This window comes from Accipiter gentilis, chromosome 1 (assembly GCF_929443795.1).
Source record: "Accipiter gentilis chromosome 1, bAccGen1.1, whole genome shotgun sequence".
In the NCBI taxonomy this organism is placed as follows: domain Eukaryota; kingdom Metazoa; phylum Chordata; class Aves; order Accipitriformes; family Accipitridae; genus Astur; species Astur gentilis.
This window is the reverse complement of record NC_064880.1, coordinates 50367283-50390437: the sequence shown is the minus strand read 5'-3', so window position 1 is coordinate 50390437 and position 23155 is coordinate 50367283. Positions and strand designations below refer to the sequence as shown.

At 38.6% G+C, this 23155-nt stretch overlaps 1 protein-coding gene across 5 annotated transcripts in view; it reads right to left on the bottom strand.

Moving 5' to 3' along the window:
- The window catches only part of ARHGAP15 (Rho GTPase activating protein 15), a 330972-nt gene that overhangs the window by 269008 nt on the left and 38809 nt on the right, over window positions 1-23155 (bottom strand). For all 5 annotated transcript variants that reach the window (XM_049803687.1, XM_049803704.1, XM_049803697.1 and 2 more), the window contains 3 exons: window positions 14008-14082; window positions 10129-10190; window positions 5942-6029 (listed from right to left, as the gene is read on the bottom strand). In XM_049803687.1, coding sequence (XP_049659644.1) covers window positions 5942-6029; window positions 10129-10190; window positions 14008-14082 — 225 coding nt within the window. The remainder of the gene's footprint in view (window positions 1-5941; window positions 6030-10128; window positions 10191-14007; window positions 14083-23155) is intronic.

Genomic DNA, 23155 nt, shown 5'->3' with positions numbered 1-23155 from the left:
TTCAAAGAGCACGTTTGTTTGCCTGGATCATTTACATTGCTGGGAGTTGGTGTAAAGCACAATAATGCTCATTCGCCATCTAAATTCCTTCTCCAGGGATTCTGCCTGTGCAGCAGTTCTGGCAAGGCCCATGTAGTTTAGAGTAGCCTTTGTAGATTAGGTTACTGCACATCCCAGACAACAATAAAAATACTGCTGTTAACAGTATAAAGCACTAATAAGTCCCTTTTGGGTAAGATATGGAGTAATATCCACATAACGCAATTAATCAGCTTGACGCATCTTTTTTGCTCTCTTGTTCTTAAGCCGTTTTACTTTAAAAAATGACATTGGTGATAAAGAAAACAGACTTAATAGAAGTTAACAGTGGCCAGTCCAGCATCAGCAGAATAATCAGCTTTCGAAAGATTGCTCACTGAACTTCTCTGATGCTGTTATTAAAGGTTAAAAAAATGTGTATTCTCCAGGGTCCTTTTGAGATGGGTGGAAAAGGACCTATTTAGGTTAAAAGAAGCAGAGTAAGGTATCCTGGTCAAGTAATTTGCAGCCAGAGCCTCTGGAAGTTTTCAGTACTGGAGTTGTAATTATGTTCTCCGTTTGCCAAACCATAAAACCACCATGGTTCAGCTCCTCTAAAACTGACAGTCCTGTGTGACTTTGTTCCTTTTCTTTTTCTTTCTTTTTTTTTAATTTTTTTTTTTTTTAATAGAAGAAATGTGCTGTTCAAAACAGAAGGATCTTCTTGTGGCTAAATCACTGGAAGAGCAAGGTTTGGATTTTTTTTTCCCCAACTCTGCCTCAGACTTCCTGCCTGGCCTCCGACAAGAACTTAATCTTTCTGAATTTTTCATAGCAGATCAGTTATTGATACTTGATTTTACAAAGATGTTGTGAAATTTAATCAGTTAGTATTTGCATGGCAAAAGCGACAAAGTTGAAAAACAAACACTAACCCATTAGTACAAAAAAATATTCAAGTAGGGGGGGAAAAACCCAACAAATGTTCAGTATTCCAGTGCTATACTTTTATAAATAGGGCTCTGGTGCCTCCTTTGACTAGATCATTCCCTCCTTGGCCAGGAGACACCCCAGAGAAGTTTCTTCCCCAGGACTCCATGCAATGACCAGGTGTGCACCGCACAGAGCAGGCAGCTGTGTAACCCATCATGAACACAAAACACAGCCTCGTCAAAGTGGGTGACCTTGATTTCTTTGAAAAAATTATCCAGAAAGGTAGCTTGTGTCTGAAAATACTTTAACAAAGAAGGGCAGCTTTATTCTGCCAGCAGAAAGAGTCAAGAAAATTTGGAAACACATAATGAGATGAAGAGATTAAAACGTAGATAAAGAAACAGGAAATAGTTTCTCGATAGTGAAGTATACTGGGCTACAGGATATTTTCCTCAGGAAAACTGCTGTGGTGTTTCACACTGAAGTGTGAAAAAGCAATGGAAAGTTCAGGGAGGTTTTGTAGGAAGACAGACTAATGAAGTCGATAGGATTTTACCATCTCTAATTTCTATGACTGTACAAAAGCGGATGCAGCAGCAGAACTTAGAACGAATCGTAGACTCATAGAATGGTTTGGGTTGGAAGGGACCTGTTAAAGATCATCTAGTTCCAACCCCCCTGCCGTGGGCAGGGACACCTTCCACTAGACCAGGTTGCCCAAAGCCCCATCCAACCTGGCCTTGAACACTGCCAGGGATGGGGCAGCCACAACCTCTCTGGGCAACTTGTTCCACTGGCTCAGCACCCACCCTTTCTAAAGCCGGGAAAGTGGCTTTAAGTACTGGAAAGCCGCTATAAGGTTAGAGCCTTCTCTTCTCCAGGTTGAACAACCCCAACTCTCTCAGCCTGTCTTCATGGGAGAGGTGCTCCAGCCCCCTGATCATCTTCTTGGTCCTCTGGACTTGCTCCAAGAGGTCCGTGTCCTTCTTATGTTGGGAGCCCCAGAGCTGAAGGCAGTACTCCAGGTGGGGTCTCATGAGACCGGAGTAGAGGGGGAGAATCACCTCCCTCGACCCGCTGCTCACGCTGCTTTGGGGCTGCAAACGCACATTGCCAGGTCACGTTGAGCTTGTCGTCAACTTGGACTCCTCTGTGCACTCAGTGCACACAGCTTAATTTTGTTGTTGTAGTAATCTGGAGTTTGTTTACAGCTCTGATTTTGAAATAAGCAGAAGAAAAGTATAAGTATGTGCATCTCCCTTTCCAGAAAGGATGGGGTGCAAGCTTAGGGTATTGGGTAAGTGAACACCCTTCTGCTATGTACAGCAATCAGCTGCAAAACAGCTCTTTTGGAGAATTTGGCAATTCTGCCCACGACGGGATATGAGGTGTCTATGAACACCATACGAGACACGTGGGTGTGGCATAGTTTATGACGTTTCTGAAGAAAACTACATGAAAAACCTTTCAGATCCATCAAGCCTGAAAGTGTCCATTGCGCACATCAGCCCTTCTTCTGCACCTGGGGAGCTCCACACAAGGGGAAGCTCTGCTTAAACCCACAGGGACCACTGGAAAATTGCCTAGAAATTCATTCCGGCCTAAACATTGTCCTCTGACACAGTTTTCTGGTTTATGCATTACTCGGAGACGCTGCAAGAGAGTAAGTTAAGGTTACTGGGAAAGCCTGAGCACTCCACGTCCTTGCTTCGTGTTTTGCAGTCAGAGCAATTATGTTATATCAATGTTGTTGGAGGGGGTTATGCTGTAAATTGATATAAGTGTCTGCTACAATGAAATCTTCCTAAACATGAATATGGATTTCAGCAGCATTTTCACTCGGTAAATTACTTTGCAGATGGGCTAATAACCTGAGGTTAAAATAACCTCTGTTGAATAAACTATCTCAGGGAATAAACAGACTACTTTCTCTTGGACAGAAAGACCAACTGATAATAGAATTTAGCACTGGTGAGAAAGAACGGAGCTGTGATCCGTTTAGATCACAATGCCCTTAATTTAAAATAAAAAGCAAGTTACATTCATATGAATGCTAAAAAAAAAAAGCATATCAAAAGCATGACCAGAAATGATCAAGGCAGTAGCAGAAGGTCATGATTTAGCTACATGGGATGCAAACTTGCATTTTCAGTAATATTTGTAAACAAGCTCATTTGCTGAATCTCTCCTCTGTGTGCTTTAATTGTTGTGCTATAACTATTACTAATGATAATACCAGATATCATCTCTAGCTTCACCAGAAAGCTATGGATCCCAGTCTTCTCCATGCAAATCCAGGAGGAAGTTGTTATAGCGAGTCCTACATCTACAGTCGTACAAAGGAACAACAAAAACTCCTTTTAGCTATCACTGGTTCTTTGCATTAGAATATTATTAAAGATTTTGGAAAATATAATTTTAAATCACCTCTAAATGTTATCTTATCATCAGGAAAAGAGGTATGATTAGAATGTGCTTTCATTTCCCCCTCTTGTTGCCTTTTTTGTGAAATATCAGTCCTTTTATAACGATGCTGTCTTATTCTAAATTTTCACTTCATGTACAGTATTTAATAATTAATAATTAATGAATTAATATCTTTATAATACAAAGGAACATTAATCTTTTTGTTAAGTTACATCATTTTCCTGTTAACAATAAAAATGTGTTGTTGTAAGTCATACTATCGTGAATGAACATTGCCTTTATTACATTATTTAATTAATGGTTGAGCTCCCCTTTTTCCAAAGTAAACTACAGCTCGGAAAAAAATAAATCTGTAGACAAATGATTTCTATTGAATTGTTTTTGTATTATTTCCTTTCCACTATCAAAATTACATCTGGTTAAATGGTTTACAAAGGAAATAAGCATTGCATTTGCTTTATCAGATGAGATCAACGTAGTGCTTTAGCTTTTTTTGATGTGTGAAATTCGGGTTTAAGAAATTGCTTCATAAGATTTTCAATACTGACAGCTCTTGTTGTTTTCAAGGTTAACCCAATTTGTTTATTTACCGTTGCATATAAGTTATATGCAATAGACAGAAAATGTAACTTTAACAGCTTTTTCTCACCTAGTGAACATTGAGTTCAGAGCCCCAGTGTTCAGATCAAGCATGGAATAAAAAACAAACAAACAAACAAAGCCACACAAAAAACACACTTATTTTTTTCCCCATAATGAGCAAAATATGGCATCAATATGTCTGTGTTCTTCCTGACACAGGAGGCAGTAGATGTTATCTCACTGACTGTGAGCACTGGTGATGACTGAGACTTCAGGGAAAGGGACTGACTTCTCAGAAGATCCCTTCTCATAACACACCTTAATTTTTTGAGTTAAACAGATTGAGATCTGGGCCAGAGTCCCATTCTCCAGGCAGGTCTACTTTTGTATCTAAATTCTTAAAGAGCTAATGGGGACTTTAACCATGTGGAGGAGTCTCAGAGCAAAATTAAGTCTCCTGTGTGTTGAATTTCCACAAGTCCATTTATCTCCTGGGATTTCAGTGAGGGCTTGCAAAGGGAAAGGAGAAGAGGTAGCAGGCAGAAGTGTAAGACAGCTAGTAAATTCTAAGATTAGTTCTAATAAGCTCACCTGAGACTTTTTTTTTTTTTTTAATAATATATAATTAAATTGGAAAACAGATGATTCCAAAAAAAATATTAATTCACACTATACTGTTTTCATGACTGAATACAAGTAGTATTTTCCAGCTGTACCAGCACAAAGAGAAGCAGAAAGTGCCAGATTTCACCCTTCACTTACTTTTATTATTTCACCTCTTACTTTTATTTTTGCTACAACCCTCCCCTTCTTTCCAAAAAAAGGAAGGCACGAAAAGGCGTTCTTTAAAGCTGATTTTATGGCAGGTGGCATTGGTAGATCAAGACTATAGAGAAGAAAAAGTTTGCATCACCTGCCACGGGAAAAATAGCTTATTGTTTGTGACTCCTGCCAAAGAGAGCACCTTTGTGGCCACCCATCACGCCAATGAGATTTGGCAGGTTCGATCAGGCCTTGAGAGCCTTTCACAACAGGGCTTTGTCAAACCTGTCCCTTCACTGCCCACAGTGTCACACATTTACCGAATCCCCTTTCTGTTGCGCACATTCGGGTTCGTGGGCTCAAACTCGGCAGTAACTAGCACTGAAGGGATACGCGCCGTTATTGCTTGCGCAACGTAGCTGTCACATCTCCGAAGACTGAGATCGGTTGTCTTTCCTTGGGGCACAATAAAAAGGTACTGCAAATTTCACTTTGTAGTAACTACAGGCTACAGAAATTGCATTAGCTGCATTAGGTGGAGTCATAGAAATATTCAGGAAGGTTAGCGGGATATGGTAGATGTCACATTTATACTACGATAAAAAATCACTTTGCTAACTTACAATGTTTTCTGCTTTGGTAACACCCTATATTAAGGTGACATTTATAAATAATTTATTATTATTTATTAATGTATAAGCTACTTTATAGGATGGTAGATAACAACTTAAATTCATGTATTAAAGATGCACATACATGGTTTAATACAATTTACGTCTCACAATATCCTTTGCAACAGATTCTCATCGCATCATCTGTTAAGCATTTATTACTAATGCATTTTATAACATACTTTATAATACATTATTTGAGGAAGTAGCTGCATTTAGTGATCATTTTCATAAATAAGAATAAAGCATTTATAAATGGCACCTTAATTTAAAGTGTTACCTTCACATTATTGGGTAGTCACTCACCATTTGTCTCACTTTGCAATTATTCTCAAAATGCACCTCTTAATAAAGGACATGCTAAGTCCTATTTCTTCTCATATACTACATCTGATTAAAAGTTTATCAAGGCACTTTCCTTCAGCTGCTCTCAAGCCTTTGAAGGTTGCCAGCTCAGTCTGAATTTCTCTTACGTAAACACCAAAAACTTTTTATACTGAAATAACAGTTGCAAGGAAGCCGAGTATACTGCGTGGTTGATTGCTTACCAGGTTGGCTAGTGCCGGCTGCTTGGATTCTTTGTAGAATTCCATTTTCCGAGCAGTGAGAACAATCCAGGACGTGGACCAGTTTTTCCTTAAAAATAAAACAAAATTAAAAAAAAGAAAAAATTCAGTAAGGCGTGCAAGCAGGAGGTAAAAGATGCTCCATTTGTAGGCTTGGGTTTTGATTATTTCACGTCAGAAACAATGGTCTAAAGTCAATAGCAGCGATGCACTTCCACCAATATCGATTGAGTTGCACCATCCTAATTATACCTGAATGTGGCCTAACAAAGCTTGAAGGGCTTCTTTCTCCTCATTCATGTTTTGAAGTCTATCTATGTTCCTTTTCCACAGGAAAACAGGGGGATTATTCACACATGCTTAAAGTTCACATATACTTAGAGGACTCCAGAACAGCTGGTGCCCTTCTGGTAACTAATACTTAAAATAGGATCGAGAAGGAAAAATCTAATTTCAATCTGATTATCCAGACCTCAGCAAAGGGTCTATTTTGAAAGGTCCCAAATACTTTCTCATTTCCTTAAATTAAAAATTTACAGGAGAGCAAGGAAGATAAGAATGATATCTGAGAGAGGTTTAGGTAACCATTAAACATCAGGAGTTCATGGTATAGCCCTAGAGAGCTGGCAAACCGCTGGGGCCAGGGAAAAGTCAAAATACACATGGATATGTGGAAGTGTCCCCTGACGCAGAAGAACATAATAATCAACTCAGAAGAAAATGTTATTATATGTATTACATATAATGTGATGTTTCAAACCACCAGATAATCATAAACAAACGGATCTGATCTGATCAAAAACTATTTTTAGATCAACATCTTAAGTTTGACTCTCCGATTTGCGGGTCATAACATCTGATATTTACAAAATTACTCATGAACCCGCTATTTATTTGCTTTACATGAATGCAAACCGCAAATCTGACTATTTTAGAACAGACCTGGAAATGCATGAGACAAACAGGCTGTTTCACATGGATCTTGTAGTGCATTAAAAGGAGGGAGCTGCCTCTAAGGACATGGAGGGCCCAGGGACGAGCTGTTAGAAACCCTTTTTCCTCTCTTCTGTCTTCCCTAGTCCCTCTGAGTTTTCTCTGTTTAGGTATTCCTAAGTAACTCAAACCCATTTTTTTGTTCTAGCAAAACCTGGCTTTGTGGAGTTTAAAAGCCTGTCAGTCTTCTTCTCGATGCTCACTTCCAGATCCATCTCAAAGCTCTGCTGCACTCAATATCTCATCAAACCACACATCAGGCGTAACAACAGGCAGTTTTTCTATTAATGACTTTCCTATTCAATATGTTTGAGCCTTCAGTTTAAGGAGCATAACCAATATTACAGATGAAGCCCTAATGCCACTGGCATTATCAGAGGAACTACAGTCCCTTCAGTGTGGGCAGGATTTCACCCAGCACCATCTAACAATCATCCCTAAAATGCAGCCAACAAGAAGCAACAGGGAAAGAAACTCTCTGTGAAGGAGATTAATACGTCCAAATTAATTAGGACTGCATTTTTTATGCCGTGTTAATGGGGGAAAAAAATAGACATTGAGGAAGAGAAACAGTAGGGTTTTAGAAAAGCACCTGACCATCACTGACAAATATTTCCCCACGAAAGGGCAGTGTTTGTAAGTCACTTTGAAATCTTCGGCTAAATTTATTACCACTATAAAGCTGTATCCTTAGCTAATGTGAACTATGGTCATAGCTGTGAATTGTGTACATTGGCACAAAGAACAGTTCAACCTCAGTTAATTATTTTTTAAAGTATCCTTAGGAAACGAGTGCTGTAGCTGAGAATCACCATCAAGGTAGTGAATACAAGTTGGTAAGCACAACTTCAGTTCTTTTTCATTTTCCCTATTTTTTTTTTCCTGCTCAAAACAGGTCTCATAAGTGCACAGGGGAGTAAGTGGCCAAGCCTGCTATGTGCCAGTTTAAACAGATTTTCCTATGAGTTGGATATCCTGGATAAATATGGATTAAAAAAGGATTAAAACCCTTGGGATGCAGCTTAGATTCAGTACCCAACTTACACCAACTGCTTGACATTAGCTATAGAGAGGAACATTTCTGTGTCATGGACGCTTCTATTAGGCAGAGTGCTGCTTGCTTCAGCTATTTGTGGGGCAGGTTTTTCTAGCTGAGAAATACAAATCAGTAATTGTGTTTTGAGGTCCCAGACTTATGTGCAATCTTCTTAAAAAATTCAAATTTCTGATCAAACTAGCTGGGAAGTTTGACAAGATTTGAAAACATTTCATTTCGACCTGGACCTCATTTAAAAAAAAAAAAAAAAAAAGTAAACGTAGTTCTGACTATGGCTTTGAAATAAGAAGTCAACAACAAAGAAAAAAAAAAGTCAATGGTATGTATTTCTTAAATTATATCAGGTGAGATGTTTTACCCAAGCTTCTTGCTGAATTTTAAGGGGATAATCCTTTCAGTCCATCAGGAATAAGAAAATACAGTGGTTTTGCAAGAGACTATAGGAATTATAGAAGGTATGAGAATGCAACTGAATTTCACCATATTATCCACAAGATTTTTTTCCCCTAAATCTAAATTCCCCAGTTCTTTTATTCTGCAATTGTTTCATTTTAAAAGTGACATTTTAAAAATCAAAACTTCATTACTTTTGTGACCTAAAGATAAAAGGTATATAAACTAGACAACCTTTTTATCAAATTGTCCATGAAGTCATCTGTCAGCTTTAAAAAAAATAAGAAAAATTCTTTAAAGTCTATTAGTCTCTGTACAGGTGGGCACACATTGTATGTCACGGGCTACGTGCAGCGAACTAAGGTTTTCAAGCTCTTCAGAAAAGTCAGTTCACAATATTCTAATTTTTGCCGTGCGGCACCAACATTAGTCAAGAAATCACTTCCAGCCGATGAAGTTTAGGTAAGTGAAAGGAGGAGTCAGACAAAGTGTAGGCAGAGTAGATGGATCCCCGCTACGCACCCTCTGCCTGTATAAAAAGCCATAAATACAAGCATGCAGAGAAGACCCAGCCAGCACCGACAAGGACATGGCGTGAATTCGTCGAGCCAGCTCCAGTGCCAAAGTCACGGTTCCCAGGCAGAGCTGCATTTGCATTCTGTCAGATGAACACCTGATGGCAGCACGTTATAGCTTCAGTGGTGCTCACAATCTCTGAGGCTATTTAAAAATACCAGCCTGATGTTCAAGGCTATTTCAAAATACAAGTGGCCGAGCTACGCTGCCTGTGCCCGCGCCGAGCCGGCGTGCAACACCAAGCCAAAAAGATGCTTTGTGCTATGGGACCCCGACGCTCAGGGAAGGTTTGGGCATGTCCACAGGCGATACCCAACCTACGCACGCTCTGCAGAAGCTTCTGCCAGTGTCCGAAGTGAGGAACAGAGTATTACTGGCTTCAGTGCCTTTTCCCAAAACGCGAGTTACGCCGGTTTCGGATGGCGGCCAGCTGCGGCAGGCTTGGCCAAGTGTTGGCAAAGTTCTTGTTTCAAGGTTGGACTTGGTGATGCCCAGACTCCCTTTTCAATGAGCATTTCTAGGATCCTTATGGTTTAGCACTATATAGGTATGAGAACTTAGTACTTGGCTCCTTACTCCAGGCAGAAAACGTCGTATTTCACATTACTCTCTCATTCTCATCAGTAACATACAGTGCTGGTCACATCACTGCTACTCCTTTCCAGGCATCTAAGTACAGCAAACCATAGCAAATCCTTCCATAAAAGGCAGCATTAATAGTCACATTATTTTTAACACAGACAGTGCTAAGTGAGTAAGTGCTGATCACTTTTGATAATCTTGCCTTGGCAGCTCTGTGCCGTCACCACGTGGTGGTTCCTACATCCCATCCTTGACTCCTCAAGCACACAACTCGGCACATAAAATTTGCCCACTGGAAAATATATTGTTGGTTTGCCTGGTGCCTTAAGGTTGTCCTCAATATGTGTATAATATCTATAATATAGAGGCTAACACTGACACGTGATCGTTGCATGCAATGAGCCCATTAGCTGCTGTCACTTGGTTTCTGGGACTGTAATCATACATTGGTTTAACACTGAAACAGTGGCAGTTTGGCTACTAGCAGCGATAATGGCTATATATACTTAAACATGCATCAACTCTGAATTTTGCAACTGATAAGTTCCATAACATTCACATATAATACCTTAATTTCTTGCCACCATCTGCTATTTTAGCTTTTAGAAGATATCCTTCTTTCTCCACTACCTGCAAGAAAGAAGAAAAAAACCATGTCATAACCATAGATTTTATTCAGATGAATGAGCCCACTTAGTACATGTATAAGAGTCTGCATCTAGCTAATCTAGCATGGAGGCATTTTATCACTAATTCTCAGTTTAGTCACCTATTGTTTTCCAGTACAGTCAGTTCTTTAAAATTTGCAAACAACGTTTAAAGTCAATTAGTACACAGAATTAGTCTTGAAAAAAAAACCCCTAATAATATTCTATTTGTTCAATTAGAAGAAACTTATTTTAATGCAGGCAAAGTTTCTAGCTATAAGTAAAAGATGAATTAATTGAAAATATATTGTAGGCAAGTCACGTCAAGGTATCATTTCATATATTGAGTTGCAGGAGTCCACATTTCAATGAGAGCTATGAGGGACAGACCATACTTCTGTAAAAGCTTCTTGATTCTTATATTCTAAAGATAGTCATGTTTAGGGGCAACCAATATCAGAGAAACATTAAATATCTCTACAACAGGCAAAGTTACATTGCCTTCATAGGTGCCACGCTTTGCTTTGAGCTGGCACCGAATCAAGGCTCACGCAAGGTGCTAAAAAGCAACATGCTTTTAAGTGGTGTTGCCTTTCAGATGAGCTCTGGTATTGAGGCGCTCAGCCCTCGCGGCCCCTAAAAGGTCACATTTCCCTGGAGCGTGTGCATCTATGTGCAGGGAGAACCTGTCTTCAAGTTTCCAGCTGAACTAAATGATCTCATGGTATCTCGCAGAAAAGCAAATCGAGCAATTCTGTCAATTCTCGACACGCGAGCTGAAACGGGAATTGTAACAAAGGAACGCACAGCTGCGTTGCGCATTTTCCAAAATACAGCCCAAAAGGCAAAGCCCTTAGCTATTACCTATACAAAGCAGCGTGTGATATTAGCAAATTGATATCACCCTTGAAGATCCCATACTCTGCTATTGCCATTGCTGAAACCTGGTCCCTTTTCTGTGGGGTCGGAGCAGGCTGAGGACTCTGCCGGTGTGCGCGAGGCTGGGACGCCTGGTTGTAGGGTACCACCGTTGTACTTGAGTTTTGGCGCATTAAAAGCAAGTCCTAGGCTTGTTTTGTTTACATTTCTCTCTCTTAATTTCTGCTCCTCAACGTCTCTGAACGCTTTCCTTAGGCCAGAGGTCCTTGCGGACACTGGGGTCTCTATGATCTGCTGAAACACCCCTTGTACAGCTGTGACATACAGTCTAGGATAGGGGTTATTTCTAGCTATGTGAATTTATATTTAAACATTAAAAACAAAACAAGATGACTGGTCTTCAGCCAAACCCATTGACCTGCCATCTCATCAGGTCTCATTAGCTAAGGACGTCCCAGCCGTGTCAGTAACGGGAGAAGAAGTAAAATTGTGATTGAGAGTGGGTCTGTTTTCCCTTTCAAACACCACTGAGTCAATGCCTGACTTGGGGATTAGAAACTCCACGTGGTCTTTAGAGTAAATTGTTTCACAATGCGATTTTGTAACAATTTCAATAGAATTTTGCTGTCTGCAAAGCCATTAAATAGCAATAAAATATGCTTTAACATGGAACATAAGGATTTTTAAACCAAACATATCTGTTATTTTGATTATACGAAATATCACGTTATTAACACTGTAATATGTTTAACTATTTCCTTAGGATTTTTCTGTTGCTGGTATACAGCATATAATGAAATGTACACTGTGCACATGTCTGTTTGTACCTATGAAAAGGTCTGTAGGTCTGTGGACAATGATTTAGGTGACATTCTCAAATGGGTACACGAGGATTAGTGTGTGCATTTTCTATAATTTGTACTTATCTCATGCAAATTCCTGTCATGCATATCATTGCCATAGAAAACCCAGAGAGAAAGTATGTAGGGATTATTGTGCAGAGTCATGTCACTATTTATGTAGTGATGGATGGATGAATTATTAGAGCTAAAATAAGACTTAATCCCCATCTCCACCTACTTTTTTTTTTTTTTTTTTTCATATCAAACTTACTTTACATCTTTCAATATTTTTCTTCCCCTTCTAACCCTTCATTTTTGTAGCATAAAACTTCTGGTGCTTGGCCAGGGCCAGAGATGCCAAATAACATATGAGAAAGGTTATTCTTTTTAATATTTCTACCCATCTGGAAACAGAAATTGGGAGGAGCATTGGCGAACCATTCAAGCTGTTGATTGCTTCTCTGAATCAGACCCAAAATCTCATGTTTTCAAAGTTTACCAACCACCCTTCCCAAACTGTTATTTTAACCAATCCAAAACTAAAAGCAAATGTGATTTTCAACATCAGATCCGAATCACCTCTATTCTCACATTTTGGGAAGTTAAAAATTGGATGTACTTCCAGATGAAAATGTTGCTGCTCAGTCATATTTTCCTTACAATTGTCATGAGCTAAAATATCAAATCCACTAAAAAATGTTGGGCATATAAAATTTCCTGATTTAAATCACATAGCTCAAATCCACCATTTGTTTTAAATTAAACAGCTCAAAATTAAACAACTCAAAAAATACAAGATCTTCAGCTAATGAGTCCTCTCAGTGCTCAGCAAAGTAACTTCCACATGTGTATTACTTTAATTGCATTAGTACAGGTGCTGGCTTTAAAAAAAAAAAAATTTGCATGGTCTTCATTAATTGATAATGTGCACAGTTTTCTTTGTAATTAGTATAAAGGGCATTTATGGAATTGCAAAACAACTTTACTACGAAGACAAATAAAAAGATTTCTAGGATGACCCCAATATTTTTATAAACTCTGTTTGGGGTGCTATATTCCCCTTGTTTAACATCTGTTAATATCTCTTTTTCTGTTCTACTTGTTTTCAAGAAAATACTTCCAAATCAGCTCAGTATCAATGTACAATATTTCTGCAAATAGATGACATTAGATTAAAAAGAATAGCAAATACATCCTAATAATATGCTCTGTTGTTTCTGTCTCAATAAATATCATCATTTGTTGTTAAGCTGCTGCCCTTCCTGCACCTTTTCAACATATGGAAGGTTGAGACAATAACCCAAAATGCCCTGAAGAATTAGCACAGAAATAAGAAAATGGAATTATTGTGTGGGGTTTCGTGTTTGTGGACTGTGGGGGGTTTTTTAATTTGCTTTTTAGAAGAATATGGAAGATGAGAGTATGGATGTGTAAATATTTGAGTTTCTAAATAATAATTAAAAAAATACTGTCATGAGCTAACAGTATTAGAAACTATAAGGAAAAGTAATTATCACTATATCACATATAGGTTCTATAATTTTCTTAATTAGAAGAATTCAAAGCTTCTGAACCTACCTAATCCTGAAAAGTTCGTGTAGGTGAAAGTACCACCAACACCAGCATTTCTTTGATGAATTTGTATTTACATATTCATTTTCTCTTAATAGAAAAACCTCTATGCTTCTCAGTCCCCCTAGATTCTTTTAATGTCAAGCAAATTTTGTTAAATTTCATGATCACTTTTACTTATAAAAATTTATACCAATATTAAAAACACCTCAGTGTGGGCAAAGACAGGACAAAGACATGGTCGTATTCCTTTATACCAAGTATTAATACTGATGAAACATCAGTCTAGTACAACTGAATTAACAGCAAAGTCAAGCTATATAAATTGCTTTGTACCTTCTAAAATTATTCTTTTTATTGATTAATCAAAGTTGCTCAAATCCCTTAACATCTTGAGGCATCCAAAGCCTCATGTATTTATTCTTTAGTAAAGCATGTGTAACATTTACATTATAAACATTTAAAATAACAAGAGTGATTTATCAGTTCTATAGAGCAATTGCTTACCGTGTGGTCCTGTGTACTAATGATGTCTGCAAGCGTTAAGTTATGTTGGGAATGATTTCTCCTATGACGATTTACCTAAAAAAAAAAAAAAAAAAAAAAAAAAAAAAATCAAGGATTTAAATTCAGAGTGGATTTAAATACATGCAGGTAAAAGTGGACCAACAAATTTAATTACTGGGCCACACAGCATGCATTGGATTGAGTTTTGGAAATGTGGTTTCTTTCAGTACCGCATTTCTATGGAAAGGGGTGTTCCTCTGAGCCCTGTGTATTTGAAGCGTACAGCTACTAGGCTCTAAAAGTCTCTGGAACAAATGTGTTTCTTTGTGATGTCACATTGACAAATTTACCTGAAAATTAACCAACTGATAATAGCCATTTTAAATCATGACTTTTCCATCAGGAATCTCAAAAATTGCTTAACCAGTTAGGTGCTCTTAAACCCATTTTACAGAAATGGGAAAGATGCTAATTAAAACCTCAAGGCCACAAAGCAAGTCAATCAAGAAACTAGAAAGTCATTGGGAACAAGCACATAATAGATCCGGTACATTTAAACTGCTTTCAAGGCTATTTCTAAAATCTCCATGAATGGAAGGCTACAGCAATACTGGACGCTGATTCTACAATTGTTCCTGTGTTGAGTCTGTGATTTTCTCCAGTTCCCTCTTTTCTAGGAGGAAGCCAGTATAACCATCTGTGACTTAAGTCTGGGAAATTATTGCATTATGCCAGAAATTACTACAACTAAATAAAAGTTTCATCACAAATCAAGCATTTGGCAGAGCTCAATAACATTTTACTTCCTTATAAATCTGCAACAAAGAACACGTCACCCAAAAGCGTGTCCGTGTCTGTGCGTGTATATCTATCTATCTATATATATATATGTAAAACTTTTACTGTTTAAATTCAATGGCAATCAATAATAATATAATTTGGAGTTGGGATCCTGTAAAATTCAGTGATTATCTCCTCTTTTAACTGAAGCTGAAAAGCAAACAACAAAATATAGTCTCAACTAGTTTCCACTGTATTCATCATAACGCATTCTCTTTTTCCCTATTAAAACAGAGTTAACCAAAAGTCATAATGTATTCTGTTTATATTCAAGTGTCTGAATATAGAAAATGTTCTTAATTAATCCAGAGGGCCACGCTCAAAAAACAGTTAAACATATTACGATCCCATATTTTTTCTCCACACATTGCTTTCATGTTTATTTGTAAGCAGTAACATTTTTAAGCCTTGAAATCTATATCCTAGATATTGCTCTACTCTCCTAGTCAGAGCTAATGAGCTTAATGAATTACCAGTTCTAAATTTAATACAAACATTTCAAAGAAAGAGATAAAACATTCCTCACAATTCAAAAGTTTCTCTGACCTATTTATGAAGAATATCACTTAACAATTTCATTAAGGGTGAGTAACAGCTGGTGACATGGCTGTGTCCTAAAGTGTTTTTCTCTCTTAATATTCTGCATCTTAAGCAATCGAGCTTTCATAAGAAATACTTTAGTTAGTGGCAGTCCCTCCTTTGGGGAGAAAAAAAATGTCAGACCACATTTTCTGTATTTTGCAATCTTGTTTTCAGGAGTGTCATGTTCCTGTTTTATTAGCATGTAGGGTAAACAAGAATGATTTGCTGATGCTATTGAGAGAACTTCTAAGATTACAGTCTTTCTATTTAGATTTTGGATGGAACTTAATATTAATGCAGGCAGAGACATGTATATAAATTCAAAATAAATTAATTCCATTTATCTTTTTCTTTATCTTTACTGTTCAACAACTCTGAAGGTTCTACAGTGCTCAAGACATATAACTAAACTATTCAGGTCTAGATCATAGAAAGTCTTTCTCACCCAGATCCCCCATTCTAATTATTCCTTGATATACAACAGAGCATATTGCCCAGCGATGCTTTCTAAAATATATTCTTCGCTCACCCAAATTAAATAACAAGACACACCACCACTCCAAAGCATCTATTTTAACATTCAGCTGCTCTCTCCAGGAATCACGCGTGTCTGTTGGGGGCCCCGTGTGCAACTTTGTGAACTGTACAGCACCGATCAGAGCTTTCGGTCGGGTCTTTGGTTCAGCGATCAGAGCATTAGCAAAAGAAATGCTCACATCTGATACACGCGAAAAAGAATCTATCAGAAGCACTAAATCCATCCACAACCAAATGAAGAAAGGGGATAGTAAAAAGTACTGGGTTTGTGGTACTGGCAAATTATCAGTGGTAGTGTAATAAAAAGACAATAGGAAGGTTTCCAGGAAACATGAGAGGAGGAAAAAAATATTAAATTCCAGTTATGGATCATATTATGTGCTTTAAAAACCTCTTAGCTGCACGCAAAGCAGAAATGCTAAGGAAAACTGCATGTGTACAGGGAGAAAGAATAGACATCTTACCTGATTATTTAACACAATACTTTTTCTAAAAAGGTTACATGCTTCTCTTATAGGGCAAAAATAAAAGAAATAACATTACTTTGTAGCCCAGCAATGAGCATTCTCAATCAAGAAAGTCCTGAAGCTCCACAGTCTGAATATAGTTACAGAAATACAATCAAAATCCACAGATACGTAAGCCAAGATCAAGCTCTTCTGGGGGGGGGGGGGGGGGAGGGAAAAAAAAAAAAAAAAAAAAAATTTGGCTTACAAATGGAATTAATGGGAAGTTCAACAAAGTTCTCACTCATTTCTACCAGCCTTTTTGTTTAGAAAAAGAACTTTAAAAAAAAAAATCAAAACATCTTGAAAAAACTCAGCAACAACAGAGGCAATATATTCTTTAAGACTGATTTTATAAAATTCCAACAGGCCTTATACAAATTTGGTCTTAAATATATTTTGCAAATACTGCTGAATGACTTAGTTATACCACTTCCTTTACGATACATTTGGTTCAATGTTAAAATGTTCTTAGCAGAACCTGGGTGACAGTAGTCAATATACTCCTGTTTCAATACACTCACAATTTCCAGTGGTGTACCAAAATATTCAAAAAGGGAAGTGTAGGCTCAATTATTTTCGTTCTTTCATTCAGTTTTTAATAGATAGACCATAAAAGAGATGTTTTGAGATTATTTTTTTCTCTATAAATCCTTCTGATTACCCTAATAGACTGAAGAAAAACCTAAATAATATCCGTCACAAGTCCTCTACCTCACCTCCCAGGGTATGATGAAAGGCAAGAGATTTACAGGAGAAGTTCGTGAGATCCCTTTTTGGGAAAGGCAGCTTATCAGCAGTTTTCTGATTTGATGAACATTCTTCAGTCAGCAACAATGTCACCTGCAGCATTAAAAATCCACTCTGTGAGCGCTTGCAAGTCTGTGGGCAAGTCTGGTTTTGTTAAATTCAGCCTCAGCAGCCCCCCCTTCCCTTAGCTAAAGGGTATCCATCTCCTACCAGAGTTATTTCAGCATCTAAGCACTAATCCGTCATCATCCTTTCTGCAAAGGCAAAGCCTCCATTGCGTATGCCTGGTATCCCGGCGTGAAGGGACAACCATCTGACAACTGCTGTTTTAACACCAATGAAGTAAATTGCAATAACCTGATGTTTAATTTTTTTTTTTTTTCTGTGTTCCCATTTGTTCTTTAAATTCTCCCTCTTTTTGTGGGAATTCATCACAACTAACTCGTTGCTACTCTTTTCAAATAGCGTGGCGTTGGTTTAGAAAGAGACTTGGAGGACTGATTTGGATTATTTCCCATTACAAGCATATTTCTGGCCTAATTGATCTAGTCAACGAGAAGCAACATACTTCTTTTTTGTTTCAACCAAATCTAACAAAACCAACTAGCGTTTCTCAAAAGGCCCAGACAGGCTGCTCTAGTGCAAAGTAGAGGCAATTAATGATTTCCTGAAACATCATTCCGAATTCACTTGTATCCCTAAATAATTAAGATAATTCTAAGACATCTCTAAGTGGTTTCCAAAATTATCAAATAAGTTATTCACCACAGGTTATTTACCCACAAACGTCACCTACAAGTGACGTGGGAAAACCACAGTTTCTTCAAACAAGCAGCACCTGGTGCAGCAGAGCTCTGCTTTGGATGAGAAACCCTGAGATGACATCTACCTGCCGTTTTCTCCATCAATCACCGTACTGCTCCATCAAAGAGAAGGTTCTCATGGAGGTTTTGTTAGATTTCTACCAAAAAAACCTGTCACGCTGTTCGTGCCTTGACCTTTCTTTTGGGGGGGTCTAACTATTGTTTTGTTTCATCCTGCCCAAGTTGCAATCGTGTCCGCGGAGATTGCCTTATAAACACCCAAAAAGAGAGAAAGCCCCTACTGTTGAACCCCTACTCCCGCATGTTGCTCTGCTCTGGACCCGATCCAGCAAAGCACTCTGCAATGGGCTTAAGTGTTTTTCTGGATCAGGGCCAGAACACTCCATTCTTTATAGGATCGAACTTACCGGTGGCAGCTTGAAAGTTTGCAATAAAAGTACAAACCAGCCACATAAACTTTTGTGAAAACCGTTCCCTCAACAGAGAAGGAGGAGTGATACCTGATTTAGTGATGCCTGTGGTCATTTTGTTCCCCATCACTCCCATAACGCAGTGACAACTTGTAATTGCTTAGATAGAGAAACTTAAGAAATACTACAATGCATTTCTGTTAACGGCCCCATCCCTTGAAAGACACCAAGGCAATGGCAAGAGAAAGGAAAATCCTGTAACATTTAACTCGCTGTCATGCTCAAAGTGATTTTTCTGTTTTAAAGTCTTGGGCAGTATGGCAAGTCCATCATCATCTACAGAAATTATTTTTGAAACAGCTCTGCTGTGATATGGTGTGTCTTCTGCTGCGAAAGGCACCGAGAAAATCCCACAGGGCTCCCCACTCGGAGATGCTCCTTTGTCATCTCAAGAGAGAAGGGTTTGTGGTCCGTCCTCAAGAGATGGAGGCTGTCAAGCAACAGCAGGAGCAATCGCCTTCCCCTCCCGACCCGCTGCTGCGGATGCTCTCCGTGCATTAAAGCTGTGCAATAGCTCAGCCCAAGACCCCGTTTGACCCTGGGGAAATCTCCCCGTGTCCCAGCGGGCTCCTGGCCCGTGGCCATGGGTGCTCCTGGCTTGCTCTGAAGCCCTCCCAACACCATCCTCAGGAGGGTTACGTTACAGCCACATGTTTTGGGTTTTTTTTCCTCCTTGCTTGTCCCAAATAGATTTCTTCAGAAGAAATGGTAATGGAGACTACAAAGCAGTATAACGTTGACATTAGTTCTCTCTGCCTTTTTTTTTTTTTTTTTTTCCTAAGGCTTGCAGGGAAGGAGATGCGTGAAGTGCAGTTTCAGTCCTGTCCCCATCAGCCCTCCTTTGCTTCTCACCCTCTGTCCCCAACTCCAGGCCCCCGAAAACTCATTATTAGACAGGTGACCAAACGCTTTTCTCGGGAATAGGAACTTGCATGGATGGAGCTTTTGTGCTCTGGCTACAGACCAGATAATCTCTCTATGCATCATTTAATAAGAAAACCACTTCACAGTCCTTACAGGCTTGAGTTTGTTACATATGACATACTCTCAGCAGAATCTGCAGACTGAAGTCAGAGGAGGGGGGAAAAAAAAGAAAGCAGGATTGTGTTGCATTCCCCCTGCATGTCTCCCTTTGAGCACACTGCCCTCTACCCTCGGTTCAGATCTCCAGAGCCTGTGAAAATAATGATAATGGTTTTGCTTCCCTTGACCTCTTGCTCCCTTATAAATCAGAATCCTATAGACCTTTCCCACAGCGCGAGGGTCCTCCTTCGTATTCGAGCCTGTGAAGGTATGTATTTTATATCAAGGCAATTTAATCACGTGGGCATGCTCCCTGACTTCAGAACTTGCTGTAGACAAGCGCCGCGGCGCTTTTGCTGCGGGAGTGTCTGGATTTATTCAGCTACTTCATTCATGAAATAAAAGCCAAATAGTTATTCAGAGCCTAGTTTAAATTTCAGCCAGCGTTAAGATGAACTGATTCTCTGTGACCAGAAAATAGATAATTCTAAAAAGTCTAACAAAGTCTAAATAGTAAATAAATAAATGTTTGATTACAAAGCATGGCCTGTTTGAAACTATGCCACCTTCTTCCCCAAAATTGTTGGAAGGGTGACCCAAATTTGGGGTAGCCAGTTTGGGCTAATATTTTAACTCCAAGAGTAAGCCTACAGCAGGCACTAGGTACTTTTCTCCATGAATTGCTTGCTGTTTCCCAGGAGCAGATTTTCCCTAGAGTGGGAGCCCTTTTGTTCCTCTCTAGATACTCAAATGGACTTTGAAATTTGTCCAATTGATCCTTGCTTTGAGGGAGTCCCAGCTGATGTAGTTGGCTTCATTTTTAGCCTTTTCAGGAGTAGGAGACCTGCCAAAACCATATGTAGAAGAGGAGACAGCTACAAAAGGTTCTTACCACCCCTATGAGTTCAAGAAATCTTAAGGCTGCTCTCAATTTTACTCCGGCTCGCTCAGATTCACGTACCTGGGGATCAAACTATCACGAAGGGAACAACAGCTGCGTTGCCTGTAATCCTTAGGATTTCCAACTGGAAATCCAACTGGAACCTGGTCTCAAAGCTTCAATATGCTTTAATTGTATTAAATATAATACTCATTGATTCAAGAAAAGAACATTTGAAGGGAGACTTTATATATTTGTACTAGCCTTTTCTGTTACAGCCTGTAATATGTAACAAAATACAGCAACGTGCACACTGTGACAGTATTCAGCTAGCCAAACATAAAAAGGCGTATTATAAAATAAAATACATTGGTGCTTCCTATTCAGATTTTTCTGTTCATCGTGCAGTTGTTTACTTTTGGTTCACCTTGATATTAGAGTATATTAATCTTAACTACTGCACTTGCTTTGGTGAAATTACAGATGAGTAGTGCACCAATGATTGAAGAAACACGGAGTAAAAAAAAGCAGGAAAAAAATGCAATAGACATCAGTATTTCACTGTTCTTTGCCTCCAACATCTACATCTGCAAAAATGTGTTCTTTGATGTTATGTCTATAAGAGGTAAAAATCAAAGTTAATACAGACAGAGATTAATGATAGATTATCTTTTCCTGTCCCCTTTGTATCTTAGAAAAATAAAGACAATAAATGTGAGAACTCAGCTACAGTAGCAAACTGTGTCAGCAACTCCGACCTGAAATTACACCCTAGAATAATATTCTCGGGGAAAGGGACAAGCAAAACAACCATTAAAACTTAGTAAGCAAATGTGCAAAAAAAAAAAAAATCCCAAAGAATTGCCTTTACAAAATCACATCCAGCACATACACTACAATCAAAATGCACTCAAAAGCTCGGTCTCTCCTGAAAGGACCATCTTAACAGAAAGAGTGTAATTAACATTGATGTCACACTCCTGCAAGTCATCAGTTACTGTATACCATATAAAAACCCTCGTCTAAAATATTATTAATATTCCTAGACAAATGCTCAGTCCTCTCTAGTGGACTCTATGTCAGTGCATCTCTTTATCCTGCCTCCCTCATTCTTTCTTTCAGATTTAAACAAGCCAAAAACTCACCTTATGCTACTGCAGAAGCAATTTTTATTTTTGAAGGTTAATCCAACTCAGCAGGATTTAGGGATGGCACTTTTGCTTGGTCGTAGGCATGTTGGCTCAGGCCAGACAGCTGTTTGGACATTCTCCACTGGGAATCTTGCCCTCAACACCCACAGTTGATGCACATACATGGTCTACTGGCTGCCTACTTCCATGCCCATCTGTTCAGATGGCATGGTGCCCACTCACAAGTTCGCTGGATCCTTGCCCTTAGTGTGTAGATGCCAGGCAATGATGGGCTTAGATGGGCAGCCTGCAAAATACTGAAAGTGATCATTTTTTTCCTGTAGGAAGTCCTTCCTCTGCGATAGCACTGAAGCATGGACACCACATGCTACCCTACACTTAATAACACCTGTGGACATATATGTGCCAGAAATACAAAAGGGAGGGGAGGGGAATGTACTGGCAGGAAAAAAAAAAAAAAAAAAAAAAAAAAGAGGAACAATACAAAAAAATTGCAAGGATCCTTGTGTAAGAATATGCTCTACATTGTCAATGGCAGTGGAGGGATACCCGGGCTAGGTTGAAACAAACTGGCTCAAGCATCAGAGCAGCATCGCCATGGCCACACGCACCGGAGCACAGCCTAGTGTGCTTCTGATACCCAACTTCGTTTAAAACTACCTTGGGCACTGCACAGCACTCAGTGGCCATAGTATATAAAAAGGCAGATCGTGATGAAACCAGTGTAAACCAAAGCCAGACGCGTCCAAAATTGTTTACCTTCAACGCGCATCCCATATAGATCGTACTACAGAAAATATTCCGTGGTAAGCAACGGCACCGGTAAAGGTAGATAGTAAAAAAAGTCATTTTAACAAAGAGCCATTTTGATTTGTGTCATTGCCTTTTGAAATAATAACTGAGAAAAACCTCACTTGGTAACAAGGGATTCTTTTTATAAAAATTTGTAGAGAAGAAAAGCTTCTCTCTCTCTTTTTCTTTCTTTTTTTTTTTTTTTTTTTTTTTTTGAGTCCAAAACCCAACCTTATTGCAGATATTTCAGGACAAAGCAGCAATGGTAAAACTAAAATATCATTTTCTTCCCAAATATAGTTTGATTAACAGTAAATCAACACATCATAGTCATTTTATTACTTAAAATATAAGTGATGTAAAATTAATGTTTTTGTTAACTATTCCAAAAGAATATATTTTATTAATTGAAATTATTTGAACAACTTTATATGTGCATATAAATCCCACGGTATTTTTACAGACCGTTCATAGTTCTTTAGCTATCCTTCATGCACTGTATGGGAGTCATTAGAAAAGTTACATACTATAGCTCCTGCTCTTTGATTAGATGACCGAAACTTTAAAAGAAGGAAGGAGAGGAAAATCAGACATCTCTGCAGCAGAGAATATTTCCAACGGAGCCTTCCAGGACTCCTCCTTCCTGCCAACACTCTGGCGAACAAACTATCACACTTACAAACACTCATGGAAAATTAATAAAATGACTTGCAAATACCCATGAAACATATTCACAAAACTATTCTAACAAGCGTTTTTCTCTTCTTTCTTCCTTCCCCTTGCCGAGCGCACC